This window comes from Erythrolamprus reginae, chromosome 3 (genome assembly GCF_031021105.1).
Source record: "Erythrolamprus reginae isolate rEryReg1 chromosome 3, rEryReg1.hap1, whole genome shotgun sequence".
Taxonomy (NCBI): domain Eukaryota; kingdom Metazoa; phylum Chordata; class Lepidosauria; order Squamata; family Dipsadidae; genus Erythrolamprus; species Erythrolamprus reginae.
The window spans coordinates 26603376-26623016 of NC_091952.1; the positions used below are offsets into that span (position 1 = coordinate 26603376).

At 43.4% G+C, this 19641-nt stretch overlaps 2 protein-coding genes across 2 annotated transcripts in view; one reads left to right on the forward strand and one right to left on the reverse strand.

Annotated features, from left to right (window-relative positions):
* Positions 1–19641, reverse strand: part of LOC139165304 (guanine nucleotide exchange factor subunit RIC1-like) — a gene marked incomplete at its 5' end in the record, with an annotated part of 229116 nt that overhangs the window by 189185 nt on the left and 20290 nt on the right. The window lies entirely within an intron of this gene.
* LOC139165598 (opsin-5-like) overlaps positions 1–19641 on the forward strand; it is a 46352-nt gene that overhangs the window by 24956 nt on the left and 1755 nt on the right. Inside the window, exon 4 of the mRNA XM_070748804.1 lies at positions 12364–12692. Coding sequence (XP_070604905.1) covers positions 12364–12692 — 329 coding nt within the window. The remainder of the gene's footprint in view (positions 1–12363; positions 12693–19641) is intronic.

Below are 19641 nucleotides of genomic sequence, written 5' to 3' on the forward strand. Positions count from 1 at the left end.
ATCCATCCTTTGCTCCGTGGGATGCAAGCTTTATTTATTCTCATTAATGTGCATCAATATATTTTGGATAAAGTTGCAACAGGAATGGAAAACCTGATTGAATCAGAACATGTTCTGGTGACTGAGTTTAAACTGAAGAGATGATGTGCCTTTGTACAAATCATCACGTAATAGAAAAAGTTCCATATATTTTCAATCAATTTTTTAAAAAGTCTTAGATCAGAGACCAGAATAAATAAATAAAAACACTCACTATATATAGAATTAAAAATTCTAATATAAAGTAATAACGAACAACTAAAATCTAGAATAAAATCTAGTCTGTCAATTATACATGGTCTATTGCAGTGGCAATCCATAAACAGGGGAATACACTCCAAGACCAGGGAAGTCTTAATACCACTCTATTACACCCTGGTCCGACCACACCTGGAATACTGTATTCAGTTGTGGTCACCACACTTCAAAAGAGACATTGAAACTCTGGAGAAGGTGCAAAAAAGAGCAACCAAGATGATTAAGGGACTGGAAACCAAGACTTAGGAAGAGAGACTGAGGGAACTGGGCATGGATAGCCTAGAGAAAAGGAGGGCCAGAGCGGACATGATAGCAATCTACAAGTATACGAGGTGATGTCACAGAGAGGAGGGGATCACTTTATTCTCCAGGGCACCAGAGGGCCGGACGAGGAACAATGGCTGGAAGCTGACCAAGGAGAGATTCAACATGGAGATAAGGAGGAACTTCCTGGCGGTCAGAGCGATCAACCAATGGAACAACCTACCAGCGGAGGTTGTGAACTCCAACACTGTGGACATTTTTAAGAGAAGATTGAACTGCCACTTGACTTGTGTGCTATAGGGTTTCTGCTTGGGCAGGGGGTTGAACTCGATGGCCTTCATGGTCCCTTTCAATCAATCAATCAATCAATAAATAAATAAATAAATACACACACACACACACAAACAAACAAACAAACAAACAAACAAACTGTGTGGCCTATGGTAGGTTCAACACTAAAAGGGAAAAGACTAAGCAGTACAAAGGGTTTCTCACAATTTATTGATTGATTTATTGATTGATCGATTGATTTGATTTGATTTGATTTTTTATGCCGCCCTTCTCCTTAGTCTCAGGGCCGCTTTCAACATATTAGCAATAGCGCTTTTTTAACAGAGCCAGCTTATTGCCCACACAATCTGGGTCCTCATTTTACCCACCTTGGAAGGATGGAAGGCTGAGTAAACCTTGAGCCGGTGATGAGATTTGAACCGCTGACCTACAGATCTATAGTCAGCTTTAGTGGCCTGCAGTACTGCACTCTACCTGCTGCGCCACCTCGGCTCATTTCAATTTATGTCATCACTGTCAGGGGTGGGTTGCTCCCTGTTCGGCCTGGTTTTAAGAATTGGTAGCACTGGCAATGGGAGGCTCCGCCCAACTGACCAGGATGTTTCTGCATAGAAGCAACGCATGTGCATGCAAGCACAAACCAGTAGCAAAACGTTTTAGAACCCACTACTGATCACTGCGCTGACCTCAGTAAAAATGATTTAGCCCAGTCGCTATCAAAAGTTTATGACAGGGGTCTGCAACCTGCAGCTCCGGAGGTGCATGAGGCTCTTTGGGCCCTCTGCTGTGGCTCCCTGTCACCCTGTCATGGCAGAGGGATTCACGGAAGATTAGGTCCCACAGAGTTGGCCTTCTCCAGGTCCTGTCGACCAGACAATGTCATCTCTGGTGGGGCCTAGGGGAAGAGCCTTCTCTGTGGTGGCCCCGGCCCTCTGGAATCAACTCTCCCAGAGATTCGAACTTCCCCCACCCTCCTCGCCTTCCGCAAGACCCTAAAATTTACGTTGTCAGGCATGGGGCAATTAATGTACCCCGTTTTCTGACCATTAAGAGTTATGTATGGTTGTGACTGTATTGTTTTGATTGTTTTTAATAATAGCGGGGTTTTAGTTATAGTTTTTAATTATTAGATTGGTATTATATTATATTATATTGTTCTTTGGCTGTTATGAGCCACCCCAAGTCTTCGGAGAAGGGCGGCATACAAGTCTAATAAATTATTATTATTATTATTATTATTATTATTATTATTATTATCATCATCATCATCATTATCATTAATAATAATAATAATAATTTATTAGATTTGTATGCCACCCCTCTCTGAAGACTACTACTACTACTAGTATTATTATTATTATTATTATTATTATTATTATTATTATTATTATTAATGAAAGAGCCATCATTCTCTCATGGCAGTGGCATGGGCGGAGTCTTATTGCAGGAGCAACGTGCCCCTCTACTTGCCTTTGTGCAGCAATAGTGTTCCACCTTTGTTGCAATACATTTGCTGTTGCCGCCAGCAAAGAGAACTGTGAGAGAATGGCGGGGGCAGATCTTGTGGAATGAAGGCCAGGTGGGGGTTACTGTTACTGCTTCGGATCTCCGGCGTGCATGAGCACGCATCCAAGTGAGATTTTGCTTCTGTGCATGCACAGAAAGCAAGATCTTGCAAGGGGGCGCACCTGTATGTGAGATTTTGGCGATTTTTTGCTTCTGTGCATGTTCAGAAGCAAAAAATCACTGAAATCTCATGCGTGCCATGCACATCCCCTTGCAAGATTTTGCTTCATACACATGTGAAGAAGCAAAATCTCACTTGGGCACACATGCGCACCAGAGACGTGGAAAGCCCTACATGGCATTGGGCCAGAATACATCCGGAACCGCCTTCTACTGTATGAATCCCAGCGGCCGATAAGGTCCCACAGAGTTGGCCTTCTCCGGGTCCCGTCAACCAAACAATGTAGTTTGGCGGGCCCCAGGGGAAGAGCCTTCTCTGTGGCGGCCCCGGCCCTCTGGAATCAACTCCCCCCAGAGATTAGAACGGCCCCCACCCTCCTTGTCTTTCGCAAATTACTCAAGACCCACCTGTATCGCCAGGCATGGGGGAGTTAGGATATTCCTTCCCCCAGGCCATTACAAGTTATGTATGGTATGTTTGTGTGTATGTTTGGTTTTTATAATAAGGGTTTTTAGTTGTTTTCTTAAATTGGATTGTTACATGTTGTTTTTTATCATTGTTAGCCACCCCGAGTCTGCGAAGAGGGGCGGCATACAAATCCTATAAATAATAATAATAATAATAACTGTGCGTGCAGCTCAATTTTCGCTACCGATATGATGGCGTCAGCCATGCTGGTAGTCACCCGTGACTGGTGAGGGCCGTCCCCCAAGCCTGGCCTTTCTCCTCCCTTGTCAATGGGACCAAGAGAAAGAAGGTGGTGGTGTGGCGAAGTGCTCTTCTCCCCCATCGAGCATGAAGCATAACAGTGACGGAAAGAGAGTCCCACTGAGAGAAATCAGCCTGGTAGAACTGAAGTGAGGCTTTCCGGAGGTTGAGGAATTAAAGCTACAAGTATTCATTATTAAAATGAAGTTAACTTTTATTGTAAAAAGTAAAAAAAGAATATTTTGCCAGAGCGGCATAATAACATGTCTTCACATCTTAACTACTAAGAGAAGAGAGATGTCTGCCAGCGTCTCTTCCTGTGTAAGAAAGGAAGTGAGCAAAGCAGTGTTACATCATAGAGAGGGAGGAGCTACATTAACAAACAGAGTTAACCATTTAACTACAGGATGTTTCTTAATGTCTTTGGAGGCTGTCAACCCACAGCGTGACAAACAGCTCAGTGGGAGGGAAGAAGAGAGAGAGAGATGAAAGGGAGAGAGAGAGGCAGAGAGAGGGAGATACATATTTTCCATATAAAACAAAACATGGGGAGTCACAAAACATGGGTAGATGCGGCTGGGGGAGTCATATGACAGGGTAGGAGTGAGTGATGTCAAGTTGGCCACACTCATCCAGTTTTTGTGATTCCCATTGTTTTCTTTCCTGTGGGATACAGGCCCAAGTGGCTCTTCGAGTGTTTAAGGTTGCAGACCCCTGATTTAGGAAATACAGTGATACCTCGTCTTACAAACGCCTCGTGATACAAACTTTTCGAGATACAAACCCGGGGTTTAAGATTTTTTTGACTCTTCTTACAAACTATTTTCACCTTACAAACCCACCGCTGCCGCTGGGATGCCCCGTCTCTGGACTTCCGCTGCCAGCAAAGCACCCATTTTTGTGCTGCTGAGATTCCACTGAGGCTCCCCTCCATGGGAAACCCCACCCCCGAACTTCCGTGTTTTTGTGATGCTGCAGGGGAATACCAGCAGGGGAATACCAGCAGCACAAAAATGGGTGCTTCGCTGGCAACGGAAGTTCAGAGGTGGGGTTTCCCATTGAGGGGAGCCTCAGTGAAATCACAGCATCGCAAAAATACAGAGGTCCGGAGGTGGGGTTTCGAGGACTTCGGTGTTTTTGCGATGCTGTGATTTCACTGATGCTCCCTTCGCTGGGAAACCCCACCTCCGGACTTCCATTGCCAGCGAAGCACTCAGTTTTTTGCAATTCTGTGATTCCCCTGCTGGGATTCCCCTGCAGCATCACAAAAACACAGAAGTCCGGAGGTGGTGTTTCCCATGGAGGGGAGCCTCAGGGAATCCCAGCAGCGCAAAAATGAGCACTTCGGCTGGCAAAAGGGGTGAATTTTGGGCTTGCACGCATTAATCCTATGGGAAACAATGTTTCATCTTACAAACTTTTCACCTTAAGAACCTCATCCCGGAACCAATTAAGTTTGTAAGACAAGGTATCACTGTATTGGGGAGAGGGGGAAAGGTGAGACCAAATGTAGCCAAATAAGCCCAATTCCTACAGCTAACTCCAAAATTAGCTTTAGAGAAATGCTTGCATAAAAAATATGCTATACAGTGGAACCCCGACATAAGAGCTGCTCTACTTAAGAGCAACTCGAGATAAGAGCTGGGAGGGGAGAGATATTTTTGTTCTACTTACAAGCCCAAATTCGAGATACAAGCGCCAAGGAGCTGTCTCCTGAAGCCAAACGCTAACTTCCGCGTTCGGCTTCAGGAGACAGCTGCGAAGCGGCGCTCGTGTTTTAAAAGGTTGCAGCCGGCCTGGGGGGCTCGGGGGGGTGCTTGCAGCTTTCTTTCTTGCTCTTTTTCTTTCTCTCTTTTACCCTCCCTTCCTCTATTTCTTCTTTTCTTTCTCCTTCCCACCTTCTTCCCTCCCTCCCTCCTTTCACTCATTCCTCTCTTACTCTCCCCTTTCATAAGTTTCCTTGCTTCCTTCCTCTGTTCCTGTCCCTTCCCTCTTTCCTTCCTTCCTTCCCACCCTCCGTCCATTCATTCACCCATTCCTCTCTTGATCGCTTAAAGCCGGTCCCTGGTGCAAAAAGGGTTGGGGACCTCTGTCCTACAGGATTGGGTGGCAGAGAAGTTGAACATATGTAAATTTAAAAGTTTAAGAAAGTTTACAAGTTAAGTGAAAGAAACTTCATTATTCATTTATATGTACATGTACATTTCTTCATTAAAAACATGTCTTTCTGCATAATTTAGACTAACTTTGTGAGTTTTTTGAGGGCTGGAACCAATTAAAATTATTTACATTAATTCCTATGGGGAAAAGTCGTTCGAGATAAGAGCTGCTCGACTTAAGAGCCCAGGTCCGGAACGAATTAAACTCGTATCTCGAGGTACCACTGTATTGCTATTATGTCAGTACTTATAATAGTATACATCTTACTTTCTTTTTGAAAATCTATCATGGGGAACTTCATTTACACAGTCAAGACGGCACTTAAAGGCCCATTCTTCCAAATTACAAAGTTTGAAAAAATGGAGGAAAGAGAAAAAGACTAATTTTAGCTATTAACCATCAGCCACCAACCAGCCTCTCTCCCTCGTGCAGTTTTGGCTTGTCTTCTAAGTACTGTGAAATAATTTTGTGGCCTCAATAGCTTATCTTTCCTCTAATGCACATTAGCTCGTCCCCATGAGGCAGTGAATAAAGTCAGCATATCTCAAATTGCTTAGTTTCAAAGAAATATTATTCCTATATATGTCTGAAGACTCGGTGGAGAGGGAGGGAGGGTTGGAGTTTTAAGTCTTTAAAGAATCAAAGTGTTTAAGATTTAAGAAGGAGATGAAAAGGGTAGAAAGGATTCTGGCATACACCAATTCCTAAGAAATAAATTTCAATTTATAAGAGTTTGATTTTTGATATAATACAAAGCCTCTGCTTTTTTTAAGACACATTTTACATTTTTAAATATAAATAAATTACTCCATGGTGGACATTAATCAGCACAACATTTTTAAATAGAGTTTTCTTCCACACATTTTATTTTTTTTTAAAAAAGACTTACAAATTGCAAATACAATATGGGAGCAGTTTTTCAAAATGAAAATGACAACCTTTTTTACTTAAAAAAATTAAATGATGCCGCTGATGTTGCTTCATAATTTCAATCAGTTCCTCAATTACTTGGAACATTTATTTTTGCTTCTTTTCCCCCAACTCAGTGGTGGGTTGCTCTTGTTAGTATACTGTACATAACCTGGTTGAGTGTTGCCATACAGTAGCCAACAATGTCAGTTTGTACAATATAAAGACTGTGCCTTTAAGAAACATTTGTTGGTTGACCATAAGAGGGAGCCAACGCCGTTCCTCTTGGGAGGAGTTCTTTGTTAGAGATATATTTGCTGTGTACTATATTTTTTGCTGTGTGCATGGTTTGTAAACCATTAGTAGTACAGTATTATATCTGTATTGCTCATTTACTCTATTTGTAAATAATAATATTGTTATATATTGATACTAAGTCTGATTCATTGTCTGACTAGCCCACATTCCTACATACACTCTGTTTTAAAGTGTGTTGAAGATTTAGTACCTAGACATACTAACAGCTCCCAGCTCGGACTGGTTCTTAGAACCAGTAGCACCAGCAGTGGGAGGCTCTGCCAAGCTGCCCGGAATGCTTCTACCGTGTTTCCCAGAAAATAGGACACTGTCTTATATTAATTTTTGCTCCAAAAGTTGTGTACATCTTATTTTCGGGGAGTGCCTTATATTTCTCAAATAAGACAAATTCACAGGCAGAAAAGCTGACACCCCCAAAGAAAGTGTACCGTACGGTACACTGATTACGGTACGGTACCTGTCAGTATGGCACACACACACACAAACGACGGCACTTATATGGTACAACAGTATACTCCCGCTATTGCAGCTTCCGGCCACCAGAGGAACTACAGTCTACGCACTGTAGTGGAGACTGTAATGGCGGTGAGACAGCAGCAGACTGTGTCTGCTGTACTGAACAGTACAAAGCGATGGAAGGGGCCAGCAGGGGACGCCACATTATTACGGTACCGCTATGAACAGCTTTGAATGGTACCGTATGTTTTTCCACTGTACCGTATGTAAACTTGACTACGCCTTATTTTCGGGGGTGCCTTATATTAGCAAATTCTGCAAAACCTCTGACATGCCTTACTTTCAGGGTACATCTTATTTTCGGGGAAACAGGGTAAGTATGCAGAGAAGTGATGTGTGTGCCCGTAAGTGCAGGCATGAACTGGTAGCAAACAATTTATAACCCACCACAGCTCCAACTGTTTCAGCCTAGGATTTATACTTGATTAATTCTGCCACACTGTAGACCAGGGGTCTACAAACATGGCAACTTTAAGACTTGTGGACTTCAACTCCCAGAATTCTCCAGCCAGCTATGCTTTGCTGTAGACCAGGGGTCTGCAGCCTTAAACACTCAAAGAGTCACTTGGGCCCATTTCCCGCAGAAAACAAAACAATGGGAGCCACAAAGCCTGGGTATTGGGACTCTAGGCGTCTCACAACAGGCATATAAAACAACAGTAATCTAAAAACCGATTAAAAACAATTTACAGTTAAACCCCTGCTTATCATTCATGGCATGTGAGAATCAATGAGTCAAAGCATCTATCTGCCAATGTATACTTGATCAACATGGTAGATTATAATCAATTCTTCTCCTTCTTGTCCGATATCAATCATCAGACGCTGGCAATCATGTTGGTGATCCTATTTTTGTCAACAGCCTCACGAAAAAGTGCTGTTGAGTTTTGTAGTCAATTAACTTTGGTGAATGGCTGCAACCTGCAGTGGCTTGTTTTGAGATACCATCAACCATCCCTGCCACAACACAATCTACACCTAATGCCTGTATAGAACCATGAGTAATTCTGCGTATTTTGTACTTAAAAAGTAAATTATTATTATTATTATTATTATTATTATTATTAATAATAATAATAATAATAATTAGATTTGTATGCCACCCCTCTCCAAAGACTCGGGGCGGCTCACAACAGTAATAAGAAACAGTGTAACAATGGGACAAATCTAATAATAAAAAATATATAAAAACCCCAACAATTAAAAACCATACAGCACATACCCTGTTTCCCCGATAGTAAGACACCCCCGATTGTAAGATGTATCGGGGGTTTCAGGGGGGTCGGCTAATATAAGCCGTACCCCGAAAGTAAGAAATATGTCTTACTTTCGGGAAAACACGGGGGTATTGCCGGGGGAGGGAGCCCGATGACGTTGCTTCCAAGCTCCCCGCGCGCCCCTCACCTTCGCCTCACCGCGGCGCCACCGCCTCTTCCCCGGCTTGGCAAAGCGAAGGACGGCGCTGGTCCGAAGCGAGCCGAGCGGGCGGTGGCTTGCAGCGAAGGCGCTCGTCCCAGCAACCAAGTCCTGCCGAGGCTCGGCTGCAAGCGGCCAGCGAGGCCGACCGGCTCCGAGGCGAGCGGCCGGAGCTGCGCCCTCCTTTGCCCGCCTCCTTTCCGGCAGGCAGGTGGGGCTGCCCAACTGCGCAGAGCGGCTCCTCCCTTCCAGACACACGCTTCCCCGACACGCGTCTGCGGCTCCACGCGTGCACGCCGCTTGGAGCCCTGAGGTTGAACTTGGAAAAGGGCTCACGAGGCTCCTGTCCCCCGGCTGCCCTTCTGGACTCTGGGGAGATGCCTTCGGGAACGCGACCCTTTCAATTTTTTTCCAATGTAAGACATACCCCGAAAGTAAGACGGGTAAAGTAAGTAAGTAAGAAAGTAAGACGGGGTAAAAAGAAAGTAAGACACTGTCTTACTTTCGGGGAAACACGGTACATACCAAACATGAAATATAAAAAGCCTGGGGGAGATGTCTTAGTTCCCCCATGCCTGGCGATACAGGTGGGTCTTGAGTAACTTGCGAAAGACAAGGAGGATGGGGGCCGTTCTAATCTCCGGGGGGAGTTGGTTCCAGAGGGCCGGGGCCGCTACAGAGAAGGCTCTTCCCCTGGGGCCCGCCAAATGACATTGTTTGGTCGACAGGACCCAGACAAGGCCAACTCTGTGGGACCTTATCGGCTGCTGGAATTCGTGCGGTAGAAGGCAGTTCCGGAGGTATAAATGATACAAAGGAATGAAAGGAAAGATTTGCTCCTCAAAGAAGTTATGTTATGTAACCAGCCAAAAATCCTAGTTTGTGTATATCCAATATGGGGCCAATTTCTAGCATGCCCACTAGATATATCTTTCTAACTTTCCACTCTTCTGATGTATCAGACTACCACTGAAGATGACTAAGGGAGTTGTGAAACAAGGCGAACTGGACTTGTTCCAAACTGGTGAAGGAATAACGGAAAGTCTGCATACTCCCTCCCTTTTTATGTAATTTATATGCAAAACATATACTAGAAAAGCTGGATTGGAAGAAGATGAGCATGGATTTAAAACTGGAGGAAGAAACATCAATAATCTGTGCTATGCTGATAACACCAGTCTGATTGCTGAGAATGTAGATAATCTTCAAGGCTAGTAATGAAAATCAAAGAGTATAGTGGGTGGCGGTGAGAACTACAATTTAATGTAAAGAAGGCTAAAGAAATGATCATAGATACATCAACCACCTTCAGAACTGACAACAAACATTGAGGTGGTGGATAGCTTTGCTTTTTAGGATTGATCATCAACAGCAAAATATCTCTCAGACTAGCACCTGGTAGGATTTCAATGAAAGCCTTGGAATGATGAATCTGTACCAACAAAGAATAGAAATATTCAGCAATAGTTTCTTCTGTGACATTCTATGAATGCAAGACCTACTGTAGACTTTGAAGAAACGGGACACGAGTTGAACTTTGGTGCTGAAGAAGCCATTTACCCTGGATAGCCAGGAAAACAAACTAATGAATCATTGAAGCCAGAATTCTCCTGGAAAGCACTAACAATGAGGCTCCAAGGGTAATATTTTGGATATATCACCTAAAGGCTTGAAATTTTGGACTTGGGCAACCTCAAACTACACCGCCTATGGTCCGACTTAAAGGTAGCATACAAAATTATCAGCTACAGTGTACCACCTGTTAATAACTACTTCAGCTTATTATTATTATTATTATTGTTATTATTATTATTATTATTATTAATTAGATTTGTATGCCGCCCCTCTCCAAAGACTCGGGGTGGCTCACAACACCCCCCTGACCAATGAATGCTTAGTTTGACTGCTGAATGAATGATATTGATAGTTTTTAATTAGAATTTTAAGATTGTTTTTTAAGGTATAATTGGATTGTTATTATTGTTTCCTGTTTTTCTGTACATGCTGTGAGCTGCCCCAAGTCCTCGGAGAGGGGTGGCATATAAATTAATATAATATAATATAATATAATATAATATAATATAATATCATATCATATCATATCATATCATAACATAACATAACATAACATAATATAATATAATATATAATATACAATAACAAATCTAATATTAAAAGTCTAAATAACAATTTAACATTAAAAGCCTAAAAACCCCATTATTTAAAAAGCATTATTTAAAAAGCTTCAACCGCAAAATACACAAGCACACAATAGATACAAATTCAAGGTAAATCGCTCCAAACTCAATTGCAGAAAATATGATTTCAGTTGCAGAGTGGTCAATGCCTGGAATGCACTACTTGACTCTGTTGATACATCTCCAAACCCTTGGTCTTGGAACGCATCCCCAGCAAAAAGTGAGGGATCACTGTACTTTACCAAAGTATTTTATGACATCACGTTCATTTAGCAACCATGAAGCAAATCATCTTGAAACTGTTTTACAACTGTCATAAGTTTAGTGGACGATCAGTGCTTCCATCCCAAGACATTTCAGTCAGCACTGTTGAAAATGTGACTTCCTCAAATTCTCACCCAGCTAGAATGTAAAAATCAACGTACAGTATTTCCATTTATAATTTAGACCAGGGGTGTAACAAGCTCCCAAGGTCTGTTTTCAGCTGGAATGGCTTCCTGAAACCTCTGTGAGCAAAAACAGAGCTTGGGAGTGCTGCCTGTGGCACTCGTGAGCTCTGTTTTGGCCTGCAATAGCCTCCTGCAACCCTCTGCCAGCAAAAACTGAGATTAGGAGGGCTGCACACAGCTCTCCCAAACGTCGTTTTCACTGGCAGAGACACAGCGGGCCAGTCCATCGTTATTATCTCTGCTCTCAGTCTCTGCTCACAGTCACTCATGCCCTCATCATCTCGAGGTTCGACTACTGCAACGCTCTCTACATGGGGCTACCTCTGAAGAGTGTTCGGAAACTTCAGATCATGCAGAATGCAGCCGCAAGAGCAATCATGGGCCTTCCCAGAGACGCCCAAGTCTCGTCATCACTTCGCGGCCTGCACTGGCTGCTGATTAGTTTCTGGACATAATTCAAAGTGTTGATAAAGCCCTACATGGCATTGGACTAGAATACCTAGAGGACCGCCTTCTGCCGCACGAATCCCAGTGGCCAATTAAATCCCACAGAGTTGGCCTTCTCCGGGTCCCGTCGACTAATCAATGTCATCTGGCGGGACCCAGAGGAAGAGCCTTCTCTGTAGTGGCCCCGGCCCTCTGGAATCAACTCCCTCTGGAAATTCAAACTGCCCCCACCCTCCTCGCATTCCGCAAGACTTTGAAGACCTACCTATGTCGCCAGGCATGAGGTAATTGATGCATTCCCTTGTTGACTAGTAAGATTTATGTGTGGTGTGATTGAGTAGTATTGACTGTTTTTAAACAACAGTGGGTTTTAGCTTCAGTTTTTAATTATTGGATTTGTACCAAATTGTTTATTGCTGTTGTGAGCCGCCCCGAGTCTTTGGAGAGGGGCGGCATACAAATCTAATAAATTATTATCATTATTATTTCCAGGGTGGCCTGTTGGGCCAGAACTAAGCACCATGTGGGCTGGATCAGGCCCCTGGGCCTTGAGCTTAATATTCCTGTTTAAAACTGTTAGCTTTGATTATGCTGCTCTGTTTGTTTGCTTGCTTCCATTGCAGGCAAAGAATCCTTTAAACAAATAAACAGATTGCCTTATTGGGAAAAGCTCTGATCCGTCTCTTTCCCTCTCTTTCTTTAGGCAATAAATTCTCTCCGCCGTATGCTGGAGTCTTGCTTGCCTGTGTCTGGATTTATGCCCTCATCTTCGCAGCGGCTCCTCTGGCTGACTGGGGCAGTTATGGGCCAGAACCCTACGGGACTGCTTGCTGCATCAAATGGAAAGCCTCAACCAGAGAAGCCAAGTTCTACATCATGGCCCTCTTTGTCTTCTGTTACCTCATTCCGTGCATCCTGATAATCATCTCCTACTCGCTCATCCTTTGGACGGTGAAAGTGTCCAGGAAAGCAGTGAAACAGCATATGTCACCCCAGAGCAAACCTAACAGTGTCCACAGCCTAATTGTCAAGGTAAGGATTGAAGCACAATGTGGATGGGATGGGATGGGGATGGGGATTAGATTAGATTAGATTAGATTTATTGGATTTATATGCTGCCCTTCTCCGCAGACTCGGGGCGGCTCACAACAATGGCAAAAACAGTACATAGTGACAAATCTAATATTTACCAATCTAATTACAGTTTTAGGTTAAAAAATTCATAAAAGAAACCCCAATATATATAAAAAACAAGCACACAATCAATCATACACCAAAACAACACGGGCAAGGGGGAGATGTTTCAATTCCCCCATGCCTGAAGGCAGAGGTGGGTTTTAAGGAGTTTACGAAAGGCAAGGAGGGTGGGGGCAATCCTAAACTCAGGAAGGAGCTGGTTCCAGAGGGTCAGAACCACCACAGAGAAGGCTCTTCCCCTGGGTCCCGCCAGATGACATTGTTTAGTCAACGGGACCCCGAGAAGGCCAACTCTGTGGGACCTAACCGGTCGCTGGGATCCGTGCGGCAGAAGGCAGTCCTGAAGATATTGTGGTCCGGTGCCATGAAGGGCTTTATAGGTCATATCCAACACTTTGAATTGTGACCGTAAACTGATCAGCAACCAATGCAGACTGCCAAGGTTGGGATGGGATGGGATGGGATGGGATGGGATGGGATGGAATGGAATGGAATGGAATGGAATGGAATAGAATAGAATAGAATAGAATAGAATAACAGAGTTGGAAAAGGACCTTGGAGGTTTTCTAGTTCAGTGTTTCCCAACCTTGGCAAGGGTTTCCCAACCTTGGCCTTCTCTGTGGTGGCCCCGGCCCTCTGGAATCAACTCCCTCCAGAGATTCGAATAGCCACCACCCTCCTCGCCTTCCGTAAAATGCTGAAGACCCACTTTTGTCGCCAGGCGTGGGGATAATTACCATCTTTCCCCCCCTTTTTTTTAAAATTATGTTTTTGGCCTTACTGTATGATAGATTAGGTTGAATGTATATGACTGCATAATTAGGGGTTTTATTATGTTATTAATGCCTTGTTAAATTGATTTCATTTTTTATTATTAGATTTGTAATGTATTGTATTACAGTTATGCTGTGAGCCGCCCCGAGTCTTCGGAGAGGGGCGGCATACTAATCTAATAAACTATAACTTGAAGATATTTGGACTTCAATTCCCAGAATTCCCCAGCCACCGAATGCTGGCTGGGGAATTCTGGGAGTTGAAGTCCAGATATCTTCAAGTTGCCAAGGTTGGGAAACACTGTTCTAGTTCAACCTCCTGCTTAGGCAGGAAACCCTATACAACTTCACACAAATGGTTTATCCAATATCATCTTAAAAACTTCCAGTGTCGGAACATTTACAACCTTTGGAGGCAAGTTGTTCAATTGATTGAATTGTTCTGTCTGGAAATTTCTCCTTAGTTCTAAGTTGCTTCTCTCCTTGATTAGTTTCCACCCATTGTTTCTTGTCCTGCCCTCAGATGCTTTGGAGAATAGCTTCATTCTCTCTTTGTGGCAGTCCCTGAGATATTGGAAGACTGTTATCATGTCACCCCTAGTCCTTCTTTTCATCAGGCTAGTGGACCTCAGTGCCCAGAATTCATCAGACCTATGGACTTCAATGCCCAGAATTCTCTATGCTGGCTGGAGAATTCTGGAAGTTGAAGTCTACAAGTCTTAAAGTTGCCAAGTTTGAATACCTCTGCATTAAATACTATTTATCTTTTTTTAAAAATTCATATTAGTGGTCCACGAGATTTAAAATTATGAATTTAGTGCTCCCTGAGATCCCTTTTAGTGATGGCCCCTGCTATTAGTCATGTTTTCCTTAAACATAATCTATGCAATAATTGTCTGAGTTCTCATACTTCTCATGACACAGATAAACCTTAACAATCTGCTAAAAGAATGCAAATTACCAACTGTTTTTTTTTTCATAGAAACCATATAATGCTTTATTGGCCAAGTGTGATTGGACGCACAAGGAATTTGTCTTTGGTGCATATGCTCTCAGTGTACATAAAAGAAAAAGATACATTTGTCAAGAATCATGTGGTACAACACTTAATGATTGTCATAGGGCAGGAGGGTGTCAATCTGCTTAGAAAGCTATTCTAAGCCGTACAGCTGATGTGCCGGTGCCTGGAGGGTGTTGGGGCCTGGATGGGTGTCAACAAACTCAAACTCAACCCAGACAAGACGGAGTGGCTGTGGGTCTTGCCTCCCAAGGACAATTCCATCTGTCCGTCCATTACCCTGGGGGTTCGCAACTTGGGCGTCCTCCTCGATCCACAGCTCACATTAGAGAAAGACCTTTCAGCTGTGGCGAGGGGGGCGTTCGCCCAGGTTCGCCTGATGCACCAGTTGCGACCCTATTTGGACCGGGAGTCACTGCTCACAATCACTCACGCCCTCATCACCTCGAGGCTCGACTACTGTAATGCTCTCTACATGGGGCTACCTTTGAAAAGTGTTCGGAAACTTCAGATCGTGCAGAATGCAGCTGCGAGAGCAATCATGGGCTTCCCCAAATATGCCCATGTTACACCAACACTCCGCAGTCTGCATTGGTTGCCGATCAGTTTCCGGTCACAATTCAAAGTGTTGGTTATGACCTATAAAGCCCTTCATGGCACCGGACCAGATTATCTCAGGGACCGCCTTCTGCTGCACGAATCCCAGTGACCATTTAGGTCCCACAGAGTGGGTCTTCTCCGGGTCCTGTCAACTAAACAATGCCACTTGGCGGGACCCAGGGGAAGAGCCTTCTCTGTGACAGCCTCGGCCCTCTCGAACCAACTCCCCCCAGAAATTAGAATTGCCCCCACGCTCCTTGCCTTTCGTAAGCTCCTTAAAACCCACCTCTGTTGTCAGGCATGGGGGAATTGAGATACTCTTTACCCCTAAACCTTTACAATTTTATGCATGGTATGTCTGTATGTATGTTTGGTTTTTATATTAATGGGTTTTTAATCGTTTTTAGTATTGGATTATTATTGGAGTATTGGAGTATTACTGCTGTTAGCCGCCCCGAGTCTCCGGAGAGGGGCGGCATACAAACCCAATAAATAATAATAATAATAATAATAATAATAATAATAATAATAATAAGTATTTACTCTCAATAGACAACCAAGCTGCTAGTCCAAATGAACCCTTTCCTGCCAATGGGAATCCTCGTGTGAAGAATCTTCAAATTGGGGGAATTTTATTTTAGAAAATTTGCCCCCCGAAATGCCATTGGAAGACGGAGGTGGTGTGATGAATCAGGCACAGCATCAGGCAAAGATAAAATGAGGGAGAGAGAGCACGTTCCATTACATCGGGACGATTTGCTCATTCATGTTGCACGGCTGCCTGTCATGATTTGACAACTTAATTTCACTGTGTACACACCTTACCCTCTTGATCGGCAAGCAGTATGTCAGCAGCGTATCACAGCCTGCTTATCTAAAGAGGAGAGAAACTCCAGGGCTTGTTTATCATCTGGTTGAATGCACTAACCAATTCACCAGTGGAATTAATTAACTCATTAATTACAGGCTAATTAAATATACACGCCAGCAGCATATTATTCTGAGCTGCAGTAGATCGTTTCTCTCCAGAAGTGTGATAGATATTTATTTATCTTCCGGCGGCTAAATCTCTTGAGTGCAGAATGATGCTATGATGATGCAGCACATTGCTTAGTTCTGATGCAAACTGGAAACGTTGGAAGGAGGCAATAGAAACCACTTATCTACAGTTGCCAAGAAAATAGGGATATCTCCACGTAGTTCCCCAGAAGTCAGTTTTGATCTCTTCATCTTTTAAAGAAACAAAGCAAAATATCATGCATAGGAAATGGAAGAAGCTCATTTTTGCACATTCAGTACATTACCTGCAAAGGTAATGCCCATGCTGAACGAGGGAGGGAGGGAGGAATGATGAGGAAGTGTTTATTTATTTATTTATTTATTTATTTATTTATTTATTTATTTATTTATTTATTTATTTATTTATTTATTTATTATTTAGATTTGTATGCCGCCCCTTTCCGCAGAGCTCTCTGGTATGAGCCTCCCGAAAATTCAAGGGTACAAATTTCAGACAGAAAATTCAAAACAATGTTCTTTATCACAAAATTCAAAATAAACAAAGCACTCTTTTTGTATTGCAAAGAGCACTCGTCCCAAAACAACCGGGTAGTCTGTGCAATTTCCTTTAAGCAGTCATTAAGTACTTAGCTAGCAGCTGTGAAGACACTTCATACCCCTTCTTCTTCCAACGAAGTGAGACACACACACGTTGCTCTGCTTTGGTTTCAAAGGCGTGAAAAAGCAACAAAGTCCAGCAACACAAGATTCCTGACGAACTCCAATCAGATATTTTTCCACAACGGCCAAACCCACATGCTGCTATTTATAGCAGCAGCCCTAATTACTGGAGCCCCACCCAAACGCAGGTGGCCTCCCTTATTTCCTATAATATGTTCTTATTTGGTCTCTTCTACGCATAATTCTGCGCTTGCGTGGGTCCAAAATGTCATCATCTGAATCAACGGAAGATAAGGGAGAGTGACTGTCTGGGCTGTGTGCCAAGCCCTCCTCTGCCGAGTCACTCCCACCTTCTTCTTCATCCGAGGAAACTAAACTCTGAACTGATTCTGTCGGCAATAACACATTCCCTGGGGCAGGAGCTGGGCCAGAGCTAACCACAACAGGAAGGAAGGAAAAAAGGAAGGAAGGAAGGAAGGAAGGAAGGAAGGAAGGAAGGAAGGAAGGAAGGAAGGTAGGTGAAATCCATGCCAAATATTAAGGCATCAACTAGTCGTGTTTCAGGGTTGTCGAATTTACACTTAGAATGTAGAGTCCGCAGAGGGGGGGTGAACTGATTGATGGATTCTCCCTCAACTTGAGCCATTCGGGAGAATTGGTGTCTAAAAACTATTGGTGGTTTGGTAGGCTTGAAATGAGCTGCGAGTTTGGCTGTCAAGGTGGCCCAGGATACCGAGTTTGCAGGAAGTGGATCAGTCAGGATCTGAGCCAGATCATAAATTCGAGAGCCACAGTAGTTTAAAAATATGGCTCTCTTCCGTCCGCTGTCGGTGTCTTTCATGCCGGCAGCCTCTAGAAAAACATTGAACTTACCCATATATGCGTCCACAAGTGTTTTTTTCTGGATCAAAGAATTCGGGCAGTCTGGCTATTGATGAGTTGTCCATGTCTGTAGGCAGGCATGGTTTTGACCTCCTTCATCGCCAGTGAAATAAATGACCCAAGACGGGTGAAACCGAAGGAGATTTATTTTTCTTCAGTCAGAAATAACTCTATGCTTGAACCGCTACTAAAGTATCTAGGCGCGAACTGAACTCAAGTGCAGGTTCCTGGTATTTATACTTCTTTTTCCCGGCAACGGCTAGGTTGACACTGTTACAATTCTCCCGCTTAAACAGAACAACCAACCAGTGTTGTGGTTGGCTCTGGCCCATCTCCTGCCCCAGGGAATGTGGAGGTGGATGCAGGGGAAAATTCAACATGTCACAGGCCTGTGTTATTGCCGACAGAATCAGATCAGAGTTTAGTTTCCTCAGATGAAGAAGAAGGTGGGAGTGACTCAGTAGAGGAGGGCTTGGCACACAGCCAAGGCAGTGAATCTTCCTTATCTTCTATAGCTTCAGATGATGACATTTTGGATCCATGCAAGCGCAGAATTATGCGTAGAAGAGACCAACTAAGAACATATTACAGGAAATAAGGGAGGCCACCTGTGTTTGGGTGGGGCTCCAGTAATTAGGGCTGATGCTATAAATAGCAGCATGTGGGTTTGGCCATTGTGGAAGAATATCTGATCGGAGTTCGTCAGGAATCTTGTGTTGCTGGGCTTTGTTGCTTTTTCATGCCTTTGAAACCAAAGCAGAGCAGCGTGTGTGTATGTCTCCCTTCATTGGAAGAAGAAGAGGTGTGAAGTTTCTCCACAGCTGCTGGCTAAGTACTTAATGACTGCTTAAGGGAAATTGCACAGACTACCCAGTTGTTTTGGGAAGAGTGCTCTTTGTAATACAAAAAGAGTGCTTAGTTTATTTTGACTTTTGTGATAAAGAACATTGTTTTGAATTTTCAAACGTGTGTGTGTCTGAAATTTGTATCCTTGAATTTTCGGGAGGCTCCTATCAGAGAGCCCGACAGAACAACCAGGAGGATACATTTAAATTTGAACTTGTGATAACTATTTACATTAATCTATTTACATATTCAACAGAAGGAAGGAAGGAAGGAAGGAAGGAAGGAAGGAAGGAAGGAAGGAAGGAAGGAAGGAAGGAAGGAAGGAAGGAAGGAAGGAAGGAAGGAAGATTTTAAAGTTGATAACCTTCAATTTTTTGTACAGAAAAGGCTGCGTGGATACTATAATTATTTCCCATTGGCTGGAATTGACTAAATCAGGCTAATGTGTTGTATTATCTATACAAGTAACCTTTTTGTTTTAGATAATCCTGGGAAACAAAGACATTTAGGAAGATTGTCTATTTTAGGGAATATTTCAGTACTCTCAGTGTATAACCATACACTCTATTGTTTCAGGAATTCCCGAGAATTAAATTCATTTAAAACTAATGCATATTTGTAGTAATTCTGACCTCCGGGAGGGTATTTTTGGTTTCCGGAGGGCCTCTGGGGGGAATGGGGAAAGGCGTTTTTGCCCTCCCCTGGCTCCAGGGAAGCCTCTAGAGCAGTTCCCAACCTTTTTTTGCCCATGCCCCACCTAAGCATCTCTAAAATCCTGAGACCTCCCCCCTCCCATGACATATAATTCTTACTATTCAAAAAGTGAACTACTCACACGGAGGAAGCCTAAAAAACCATTAACTAGGTTTAGACAAGGTTCCAATTGTCCCCATTAAAAATTAAATTGCCCCCCTTTGAGGCATGAACCCCACGTTGGGAACCACTGTTCTAGAGCCTAGGGAGGGTGAAAAATGGGCCAGAAATT